This window comes from Aethalodelphis obliquidens, unplaced genomic scaffold (assembly GCF_003676395.1).
Source record: "Aethalodelphis obliquidens isolate GAN/ISIS:26980383/991018 unplaced genomic scaffold, ASM367639v1 scaffold4, whole genome shotgun sequence".
NCBI lineage: Eukaryota > Metazoa > Chordata > Mammalia > Artiodactyla > Delphinidae > Aethalodelphis > Aethalodelphis obliquidens.
The window spans coordinates 78,887,826-78,900,258 of NW_020837948.1; the positions used below are offsets into that span (position 1 = coordinate 78,887,826).

The 12,433-nt window shown below is 36.5% G+C and overlaps 1 protein-coding gene across 2 annotated transcripts in view; it reads right to left on the minus strand.

Moving 5' to 3' along the window:
* Window positions 1-996: 996 nt before the first annotated feature.
* Window positions 997-12,433, minus strand: part of PARP8 (poly(ADP-ribose) polymerase family member 8) — a 179,284-nt gene continuing 167,847 nt past the window's right edge. For both annotated transcript variants that reach the window (XM_027101141.1, XM_027101140.1), the window contains 3 exons: window positions 12,230-12,299; window positions 11,278-11,362; window positions 997-1,373 (listed from right to left, as the gene is read on the minus strand). In XM_027101141.1, coding sequence (XP_026956942.1) covers window positions 1,271-1,373; window positions 11,278-11,362; window positions 12,230-12,299 — 258 coding nt within the window. In that variant the 3' untranslated portion in view covers window positions 997-1,270. The remainder of the gene's footprint in view (window positions 1,374-11,277; window positions 11,363-12,229; window positions 12,300-12,433) is intronic.

Genomic DNA, 12,433 nt, shown 5'->3' on the forward strand with positions numbered 1-12,433 from the left:
TTGAATAGAGTGGCAGACTTGCTAATTAAACTGCTCTCATGAATGGCCTTATTCCAAAAACATCATGTAGGAAAAGAAACACTGTCAATTAAAAATTGTAATGAATAAGAACTTAGGTCCCAAAGAAATAGTAACGATTTTGATGCACACATGACTCTTGAAAAGAGAATGCTGAGAGCTGGTGTTATTGTTCTCTATATAAACTTATTCATGTTCTTTTAATATAAAAGAAACTTCAAAGTTTGTCTTCTTTCTCAATATGAAAAAAAAATAAGCAGAGGTATTAGATGAAAAATATAAAAATGCTGGTGTGGTACAAATAAATGTAAAAAACGTTCCACGGTAGGAAATAAAAATATATATACTGTTGTTTTAAATTCTGAGGCCTTTCTTTTAAACATATTATCATTTGAATAAAGATGTTCCCCAAATTATAATATTATAAAGAGTTAAATTTTAACTGAAGGGAAAATTCTTTAAACAAATAGAAAACTTGTTTGCAAATATTTTCAGTGAATGAGCAGTGGTGAATTTGGCTCATATCTTGGTTTATGTCCAGAGAGAATATTATTTTCTTACTGAACATTATTTTCTTTCCATTGAATGAGAACAGAATTGTGGAGCTGTGCCATCTGTTGTTAAAATACACGTATGTGTACATACACACATATATGCACGATCATACATTTTGATGCATGAATCTATAGATATGTATATTACATACTTTTGGGCAAAGCACTGTATCTAAGACCTAATTGCTTTTGTATATGGAAAAGTAACAGATTAGGAAACATCCCTCCCCCAAACATTCGAATGTTCATACTGCTAATTATATAGCACATCAGAATGTGCAAACATTACACTTATTGCAAAGTATCTTATAGATTTAGACGCCATTATAAAATGCTTTCAGTTCTATTTTTGTACCCTAAGATGTCGGTATATAATACCAAATTTCCAATTAAAGAGCTTAATATAAAAATATCAGCACAAAACTGTTTTTTCAATCTGTTTATTGTGTGAGGAACCCAAACTTCAGTTTAAGTGCTGTTGTAATTTTATTACTAGATTCCATAACCCTACAATTGATAAATTTTATACCATTTTAGGTATTTAATGAGAAACTTAGAAATACTAAGAAAAAAATCAGTATTCAAAGGGTTAATTTTGTTTATAATAACAATAAATTATTTTATCATCTTCTTCAGTTCAAAATCCAGCTTTGAACCCGAGGAAGGCTTTCAAATCATGTTAATTAAATGGTGGTCCTTTAACCAGTAGCAGTTTGATTACCAATTACTCGAAGGATCTCTTTGTGAATGCCTCCTTCTTGTGTGTTAATATTTGTGTCTCCCACTTGGCCATCTTCGTAGCTAAAACACAAGACACAGAAACATAAAACATTCGAAAAGAAGAAACATTCAAAAACATCCCCAAAGCATTTAAGACGCTTAGAAATGCTGTCTGGTATCTAAAGTACAGCCCAAGGGAATCAAGAGCCAGAGACAGGTGCTTCTCAGTTGTGTTTAATAATGTGCTCACATTACTGAACACGTGATTATTCTACGTCATGCCCTGATTTGACCCTTCCTTTTTAATTTTAACTTTTTAACCTCACATAAAGCATTGCCTGAGATGCGGGAAGCACCCCAGTGTCTTTGGCTCTGCAAACCTTTTTCACAGCAGTTGTTATAAGAAGCCTGCTGAGAAAGAAGATACTGACTTCAGTTTTATGTTCCTTGGGTTCTGGATTTCTTAACTCCACTCCTACTTCAATCATTTATTTTCTGATCAGTGACACTCTCAGAAAAATCACTTCACTTTCCACCATTGCTCCTTTGCCATTCCTGCCTTCTAATTATTATTCTGTTGTAATCAGTGCTGCATTTTTTTTTTATCACTGGTTGCTCTATTTAGTCCGACTACAACAATATTCTTATTTATGCTGGTACTACATACAAGAATGCCAGTCTGCTAAGTTTAGCTAAGCAATAGAAGTGAAAATATAACTTTAAAGGACAGCAATTACTAAGTCCTTTAGAAAGAAGTAATTACATTTTAGATGATAATTCATTGCCTCAAATAAACTTACTTGGGCAATAAGAATTTCCCAAGAATGAATTTTTAAACTTCCATGATAATATTCAGAGTAGAATAGGTGATGAATTAATTTTACTTCATAAAAATGACTTCAAGACAGAAGCTTTAGAGAAGTGGTAATTACTTCAAAATAGATAACCAGGGGTGTAAGCATAGTGTCTCAAAGATTAATGTGTGCCACTGTCTTTTCCTCACCATGCTTAAATTCTCCTGAAATAGCACAGCAGAAAAATGAAATAGATGACACATAACAATGAGAACTTAGGTCCTTACATAATCAACTACTTAAAAACCTAGTGATGGTTGCATCTATATCGAGTTTAAACTCCTAAGAAGTGGCCCAAGTTTGCCTACTTGGTTAATTTTTACCGTGCAAATACACACACACATACGTATACATAAGGCACCCAATGGTGAGACATTATTGTAAAAAAAAGAATGGGATATGTGGTACAAAGCCCAGTTGTAATTATTTTCTCAGGAGTTCAAACAATAAGTGCTCTGTTACAAACTAGAGAATGTGTAAAGTGAAACGCTTTAGACCTAGATCTAATCGGGTGTTTTGTAACAAACTGCGTAAAGATATATTCTATTGGGCAAGTAAAATATGTTAGCCTGGTTTTTGTATAAATCCAGGCTACTCACTGGACCAAGGGTAAGCTAAGCCATCCATAATTCTGAGCCAAGGCTGGGGAAGCAACCTGGCTTGCAGGCTTGGTCCACAGGAGATAATGGTGTTTTATCAAACCAACTGGCCTAGCTCCTGTAGGATACAGATTATGGAAAACAAAAGAGACTGACGAGAAGAGAATGAACCAGACACAAAGGAAACCATAGTGCTTTGAGAGAAGCGGGAAGAGTGGCAGGTCTTAGAACTGCTTTGGTTCTTGATGGCTTCCCAACTTCTGATACCAGTCCACCATGTATCTCCATCCTAAGTTTCCTAATAGGTGTTTATGTAAGATATTTTCAGCTTAATAGATACCAGCCTACATATTACCATCTCTGTTCTTTTCAACTTAAAGTTGACCTTGATTAAGGTTTGCCTGTAATACATTAAAACTTCTCATTTTTTCCTCAACCCACTGCAATCATTCTTCAGATCCTACTACTCTACTGAAAAGTACTGACAATGGTTGCCCATGGCCTCCTAGCTGATAAATTCAGGAGACTGTATCTGCTATGTCTGCAGCATGTGATACAGCTGACTGCTCTTGTTCTTAAAGCTATATCATCTCTTCCCTCCCTAGTTGGCCCTTTGATTATTAATTCTCAGTCTCTTTCATTGCATTCTCTCCCCTGGCCTCCCATTTCAATGCTGGTTTTATCCACAATTCCCTCCTCAGTGTTCTCTCTTTTTATGATATGCAAACTCACTTTACTTTAGTCTGTCCCATTGTTGTAACTATCACCCACATGCTGATTCCTAAAACTGTATCTCCAGTCCTTACATCTTTCCCTAACTATAAATTTCCTACAGAAATCACAGAGGTGGTATATTCAAAGTTGAACTTAACTTCTTAATACAAAACTGACTGCTCTTTTCTACTCTGTCAATATCTCAGTGTGAACTACCATCATCTACCCACCCCAACAAGAAAACTTCAGTCATTCTTGGTTATTCCACGTGCCCAAATCCAATACATCATCAAGTTATGTTGCTTCCATTTCCCTAGTTATTCCCACTTGCATCTTCTCTCCATCTAATACCATCACCTTCGTTTAGGCATTCATTATCATTCATCTAAACGGGTGATTTTCAAGTGGCAGGTTGTGTACAGTTAGCAGGCTTTGAAATTAGGTTGTCCAGGCTAGCATTTTCCAATGAAATTAGAATAAAGTAGGACAGAGAGTACTGACTGCACCACACAAAGTAAGATTGTTCTTTCCCAAGTCACAATGTCAAATTCATTTTTTTCTGTAGTGAGAAAAGCTGACCTAGACTATTGTAATGACATTATAACTGATCTTTCTATCTCTACACTTATCCCCCCATCCCTCCTACAAGACAATTCTCTGCCCTGCTAGAGTGATGCAAATGGCCTTCGCTTCACTTGCAGAACAAGATCCAATGTCACTGGCATGGCACACCTGGGTCCTTCATAATCCAAACCTAAACTTCTTCTCTAGTCATGACCCATCACTCCTCCCTCACTCTATTTCCCAGTCAAACGGAAGGGTTTGCTGTATCCAAGTATTACACATTCATTGACACATAAAAAGCATTTGAAGTTAATGGAGAGGAGATGAGACTCACATTCTTTAAATAAACTATAATAATTTATAGAAAGAACACAGGAGGAGGAGAGAATAGAGAGCAAGAGTGAGAGAATGAGATTGAAAGTATTAAGAAAAATGCTGATTTTTCCATTGTCTATGAAGCCCATAAGGAAACACAACAGCTGCGGGCTGAAGGATAAAATCAGTCAAAGGCATTCAGGTGTCTTAAATTATGAAGCATATATAATAATAAAGGTAAAACCAACTACCATTTGAATTGGTCAACCAGCAGGGCTTAGATAAATGAATTACTAGTGGCATTAAGATATTTATTACAATATAGCATACAGATGATTTTGCAGCTATTTATTAGTATTGCAGACAAACACTAAGTTGTTAATATAACACTGAAGTTCACTTACGTCCAGGCAGCAACAAAATTAAAAAAAAGAAATACAGCAAGAATGATATCAATAGGGAAATGATACACTTGACTGGGGTTTTCTACAGAAGGAAAAATGAAACCATCTAAAAGAAGACAAAAATTACTTATGTTCCTAGGAGTATAAAAAGATAACTGAAATTTTAATAAATAATAAACCAATTTGCTTTAAAAGCTATGAGACAATAGATGGAATCTGGCTATCTGGAACTCTCTTGGGTATGTCAGGAAATTTCATGGACAAAAACTTAAATGTATTGACAACCTTTATTTTCAAACTGATTATAGCAGCTCTGTGACAGTTTTAAGATTGGTTCACATACATTTGTTTTCTTTTCTTTTTTTTTTTTTCTGCGGTACGCGGGCCTCTCACTGTTGTGGCCTCTCCCATTGCGGAGCACAGGCTCCGGACGCGCAGGCTCAGCGGCCATGGCTCATGCGCCTAGCTGCTCCGCGGCATGTGGGATCTTCCCGGACCGGGGCACGAACCCGTGTCCCCTGCATCGGCAGGAGGACTCTCAACCACAGCGCCACCAGGGAAGCCCTACACTTGTTTTCTGACTCCCTAAATCTGGAAGCCAGAAATGATAGCACTGTTTTTCATTAGTCACAGAGAGGAGAAATTCAATGTGAACTCAATGATATCCAGCACTTCTCCAAAGTTCTTGTAAGAAATCTGATGCTGTAGTGTACTGTCTGCTTCAGAGCCCGTGTATAAATCTGTCTATTAAGTTAGAACATTCAGTCTTTTGTCATTGCTTTCATTCAATATGTATTACGTGTTTCTGCACGAGATGTAAGATTCCCAAACACGGACAGAATTTGCATTTTACGAGGGGAGATAACAGAGTTATGCAAATAACTGGAGGACAAGGCAGCCCTGGGTGATACAAAGAAAGGGCAAGCAGAACTGACAGTAAAGACAGATCCTGTCTGAGTGGGACACCGGGAGAGGCCCCACGGAAAAGACCATGCAGTTAAGTCTAGAAAGATTGGCTAAAGGCTGAGCTGGTTAGAAAGCCAACCATTCCTACTGACCGAGCAAAGGCACATTAGCGGGGAAAAGAATTCCAAGTTTTTTTCAAGAAACAGCTTGGATGATAATTTTATTCAATCAGTGGTTTGTATGGGTAACTGAAGTCAAGTCAGATGGGCACTATATTGCAGAATGCCATGTTTTTATTTGTTAATAACTATCAGCCTGTATGAGCAAGGAATAATCAAACTCTCCTTCTGGAAAAATAATGTGGTATAAATTGTATGATCTTATTAACCATAGCTAACTCTAAGTGGGAATACGATGGGTGATTGTCTCTCTTTTTGCTTACCTCTGATTTCAGTTTCTGTACACTGAACAGGCATCACTGGTGTAAGGATGGCAATGTTTAAAAAATCTGGCATTTTAAAAAACAGATTAGGAGCAATGAAGAAAGCAGAAGCATGGAAAATAACTAGTAACCTTTTGGTGTACTCTAGGGGAGAGAACGATACACACTGAAACAAAGGTGTTTATAGAAGAAAACTGTGAAAAGATGTAATTGGGAACTGGTGACTAGTGAGCATGGAAAAAGGAATTGAAAACTACAGCAATAATGGGTTCCACTTTGTACATAATGATTTTAAGGTATTAGTGGACTTTGGGGGACAAAATATCCAGCAAGCAGTTCTAAAATGGGCACTTCATTCATTCCTACGTACCTGCCAAGCGCTGTGCTAGGTACGCAAACACAAATGAGCTGTATAGTCCCTGACCTCAAGAAGTACACAGAGTTAATGGAGAAGACGATACATAAAAAAGAACAATCCAGTAATAAACACAAGCCCAGGGTATTACACAGTAACAAAAGGGAGCAGCACAAAGGCATCAAGGTAAGTTTCTGGGAGGAGGGAAGACATACATTAAGATTTAAAAGAGGAGTGGGAATTAGATAAACAATATGAGGGAAGAAAATGGAAGAGAGAATCCAAGATTAATGGAGAAAGGAAAGAGCAAAAGCATGGAGTGTGGAAATCCCAGCATACAGTTCAGGTTGTGCAGCATAACATCCTGGGGTGAGAAACAGCGGGCAATGAAAAATGGTGGGCCATGCAGCTGGAGATTGGATCTCCTCCACCTTCAACGCAGTGGTATTGAAGGAAGAACAAAGCACCAAGGAATCAGTTGGTTCCCTTTGTAAAGGAGACTGGGCTTCATCTTATAAGTAGTAAGCAGCTATCAAAGACTTTTAAGCAGGGGAGTGATGTGGCAGTTTCAATCTTGGAAAGAGATCTGGGTTAGAGACAGAGAAATTGGATTCATTATAGACTTGGGATAAAGCAAAGCTCCCAGATCATATCAGCTTGATGTCACACAATTTATGTCACTGAGCCATGACTGAATGTCCTATCTTTTAACTTCATAAATAAGCTGTCTCCTTGCTATGTTCCCATTCAAACACTGTGTACCTTTTGCAAAATCATGATGCAAAGTATCTCTTATTTCATGTAACAGCCATGATACAATTATTTTATAAATTTTTCCTGTAGCTACCTTTTTAGATATATTTCAAACTTTGACCTAAAAGTAAAACAATACATATTCCAAAATATTTTCCTTTTGGCCTTCTTCTGTTCATTCATTAAAAAATTTGCTGACAAGCAGCTGTACATCAGGTACCGTGCAAGGTGATGCAGGGCACGCAGGACAGTAAAAACACAAGAGTAGGAGTCTGCCTTTTAGGAGTTCACAGTCTTGTGGAAGAGTCAGATACAATGAATAAACTGAATTTTAAATTGAAGTTCTGCACTGAGTTGTAGGAATACCAGGAAGAGAGATTAATTTTGATTAGGAGCTTCATAGAAGAGGTGTTATTTGAGCTAGACCTTAAAAGATAGAATAGACTTTAGATAGGAATTCCTGAAATTTATTTAGCACTGACATCTGCTTGACGCAAGAACTGAAAATACCCTGCATCACTTTTCTGCAGATAGTCTTGTTTTATTTGGTCCTTCTTGCTCCTAAATTTCTGAACTTCTTGAAATATTTTGAGAAATAGATACCTTAAATCGACGTAATAGAGAAACTATGGAAACGATTCATTTGCAGATCTGCCTGCTCTAAATCAGGGAACCACTAAAGCATCAAACATGTAGGTTGTAACACCAGATAATAAGCAAGATACAAAAACCTGGCGGTTCTTAACCTTTCCTTGGTCCCAGACAGTTGAGGGAGAAGACACACTCCTATCTCTACGAGTTTACACTATGGCAGTGGTGGGGGCAGTGTAACATGGGGTGCCCATGGCACTAGATACATCTAATCTGTTAACCTGCCAAATCATCAATTACCTTCTCTTGGATTTTATTATTTATTCCTATTTCTGGAAAACACCAATAATAAGTTTTCCTCTCTAGCTTTAAAATCCCCATTTCATAACATTTTTGTTGTATATGACTGGAGCACCATACGTCTCTGTGGTTTTCACACCCCCTGTGAAACTTCTGGCCCTTTTTAAAATAGCTGCCTTATTTCTACATATTGACCTTAATGTCTTTATACATGTGTCTCAAGGTCAGTAACAAAATCAAGCTCTAGCAACAATTCCTAGACCCTCAGAACCGTCTGGAGTCTGTTCTTAACATCTGAATTATTACCTTTTGCCTGAAGCACTTATCTTTGATTAAGTTTATTCATTTTTGGAGTCTTCCAACAAATTTTTTTCAAACTTCTTACTCTCTTATTTTTTCCTAACAGATATCTTCCTTTAAATTTTACTTTTAATTTTTTCTGATACCCTGTTCTAAAGTTTCCCCCATTTTTCTCTCATTCTCTGTTATTGTTTACTTATTGGGAAGAATGTGATTAGGATATTAGATGACTGTTTTATTTAATTTTATATATTTTATTGTCTCCACTCTGGAAGTCAGATTAGCATAGAATTTATATAATTTTTAATATTTTCAGTTAGTAACAGATAAAAAGGAGGCCTCACCAATTTATATCCTAGTCATCAGGCAAAGCATCTAATTTTAGAGATCACATAATGTGTTAAAAAAAGAAAGGATGAAATAAGAATAGAAATTGAGTTTCTGTCTGATTATGGTATATTTGATAACTCACTTCTTTCTCCTCAATTTATTCTTTTCCTAGATAGTGCCATTCACCAGGCAGGCACATCACTAGCAGAACTCTGTGATTATATCTTTTATAAAGAAGGAAAACTGATGGTTGTAATTAGAATGTACATTAGTGAATGGATTCTCCTTTTCATGTGTTTTGAATCTCATCAATTTTCCTTAATTAGTTCCTTCTCTCCTGAGGGAGCAGGAAAAAAGAATGAAGTCTCATTTGTGTTTATAAAAGAATGAAAATCATTACCTTAATAGAATTTTTTCCTTTGCATTATTTGGAAAGTATCTGAGTGTACTGAAGGCTTTTTCTTCTCTTTTCTTCAGATGGTCTTTCCTTGCTTTTTTCTTATGAAACATAGAAATCCTTCTCTCCAGTTAACATACACACACCCACACATATACCTCCACTGATTTAGTTTACATATAATTTATGTAAAACTGCCAAGAGGTAACACGAGAAATGTTTACTGCCTACTTCCATGTCTAATGTTATTTAGCTCAACAACTATGAATTTTAGCAAGATGCTAAAAGGAGCAGATTAACTGATTAACGACAAGCTAAGGAAAGGCCTCTGGAGTTACTTTTCCATGAAAATCTCCAGCTCACACAATGAAATAACTTTGTGATTGGAGGTGTCTTTTGGAAGGCCGACCTTCTAACAATGGATAAGAGTCAAGATGAGCAAGAAAGAAGAAGGGAAAAAATATTCAATGAGTGCCTTTCAGTGGAGACCTGCACTGTGCTATACCTTAATCTGAATCATAACCTTAAAAAGCAGACAGCTATCCTGGGAGCCTCCAGAGCCATGGCTGTACACTTCTCTACCTTGCCTTCTGCCCCAGGAGGGTGACTTCTATGGACTTGGTCAATATGCTCCCTTGCCCTCTAGTTTCTGGTAGAGTTTGGCCAATGCGGAGGGCGAGGTCAAGGTTTTGCTTGGTTCCAGCCCCACAAGGTCACCTTGGGCTGCCTAGTCCCTGAACTGAAGGCCATGACTCCTGTCAAAGCTGATGAACTAGAAATGGCTCTCCTACCAGGTTCTGATAACTGCTTCCTATTCTTATCTTTTTGGACCTGAGGATGTATAATAGCTCTGGTGCTACTAGCTCCAGGTTACTGTCCTAGACCTATGATTTCCCTATAATCACACTTTTGTAAGTGATCTAACTGTGAATGATAGAAATTATCTCGTTCCTTAAGGGCCAGTGGTTTCCTGTTGGGATTCTAACTGATACCGGTATATTGTTCTACTGTAATCTATTGATGATGTTATATTGCGTCTACTGAGGAAGCTTAGAGAGGTTATGCAGCTTGGCCAATGTCACCTCACTAATAGCTGGTGAGCCTAGACACAAACTGTCTGATCAAAAGCAGCAGGGTTCTTTTTACTATACTCATTGCCATCTTGCCACTAAGAATGAAATCTATAGGTATGTATATGTCTCATACTATGTAATCTATATATTAATATGTAACATAAACACAAAAGATAGATAAATACATAATATATAAATCTGGATCATAAGAAAATCACACTTTTCAGACCAACCAAAAGAAAACCAGGCAGTTCATAAAATTTTCATTGTGAACTGTCAGTCAATAAGCTAACAGATCAAATGCTGCAGATGTAGCCTGCTCCAGCTATGCTATGTATTGAAGTAATCATGATACAGTCATTTTGACATGGCTTATAAAACAAGTCAGTGCATTTTTCCAGCTTCTTTTTAGAAAGTTACATAAACGTACAAAATAGATATACTCAACTCTTCCTTGAGGTCCTTTCTGTGACAGGACCGTGGATGAGGAAGGCTCAGGCATGGGAAAAAGTTGAGAGTTAAGCAAGGTGGGTAAAAATCAGACAGATCTACTACACTCATTTACTTAGGGAAGAAAAATACCACTCTTGTATTTTGATGCAGCTCTTATGCTATAGCTGTGTCAAAAAACCCACATTAACATGCCCGGCATTGCCAGCCTATATCATATGGAATGCAGATCAACTTTTTATAGGAAGAAGACTTTCTCATTGTTTTCCTCATTCCCAGGTCTAATATTTTTTTAAATCTATAGATAATATATGTGTATATTTATGTGTGTGTATATATCTATCTAGATACATATAAGATCTGTACGTATGTATATATACACTTATATACACAGGTATACATACATACACACAGATAGTGGTTAAAGAGACCATGTTTTTCTTCAATTCTTCTAAGTCAATAGCATTTAAACACCCCCGTTTTTCACAGCTTAGTAAAATAAAACAAAAACATTGAGTTGATGAGAAAATACGTGTCTGCTATATTTTGGCAGCTAAAGTGACCTAAGAATAATGTAGTCACTACTACCTCACTTATGGAGAAGACAGTAACATAGGATTTTAAGTTTTTACACTTACACAAAAAAGAACCGTGTGCAGACATGATCAGTATTTGGGACGACCCATATCTCTCCATGTTTGTGCAGGTCAGGTGAGGTGATCACTGTAAATGGAAGAGAAAATTAAAGAACTATTTATTCTAAGTTACTGTATCCCTTCTCTTAGAAATCTAAAAGCAAAAATGCATGCACAAATTAACATATGGAAAATGTTTCTTTCACCTTATGAAGCTATCAAGAAATGTAAATAAAAACAGTGACATGCCAAGTAACAATTTTATGTCTGGAACACGATTAGCATAACAATAGGAAGGAAATCACTTTTGTGTTATGGTGGCAAATAGGTCCTGACTTGGGAACTATGTAGAAAGCAACTTAGCGTCCTCTATAACCATCAAACGTTGAAAAACTTGAAAGACAGTAAACAGTGGCTACCGAAACTCCCAACACAAGAAGAAAAAAAAATGAACTTTTAGCCAAAGTCAGATTTTAAAGCAAGAACAAAGGAAAGTATATGATCTTGCAAATCGCCTGTCAATTTTCTGTCCTAAGTTCAGAATCGAAGAATAATTTCAGTGTAGGAATGAGAAAGGCCTACTGGGTTATCTACTCAGCACTTGGTTCATCTTTCAGATTTTTTATGGTATTATACATTCAGAAACCAACATAAAGAGGAAGGGGTATATTAACAAAAGAGAAAAGCAATACTTGATCAGAAAGAGATAATTACCATTCTGAAATATCTCCCAAGAATAAAATATAGCACTAGTTGAATTCTTGCCAATTCTGCTTTTTGGTTTTAACCTTTATGATCTCTGTTGTAAGTATTTTCCATTTGTGCCCTTAGAGATGGTCATAAGGAATAAAGCTTTCACTAGTCCATTGTGAGCATTCTGTAAACACACTTAAACTTTTAAATACAGATAAGAGAGAGAATTAACGCTATGAGAATTGTAAAACTTTCAACTTACCTTCACATAAGGCTATGCATTTTAAGTTACGGCTTTGCAGGAACTGGGATTGCTGTCCTTTTTTCTGTGACTAAAGTCCAAAAGAATTTAAAAATTAGAGTAAAAATGGGACAGTCATTCAAGTGAAAAAAAAGAATCATCATTAAAAAGTAATAGTCACTAAGATAGTTCCAGAGGTTTAAAAAAGGTCTATCTCGACCAGCA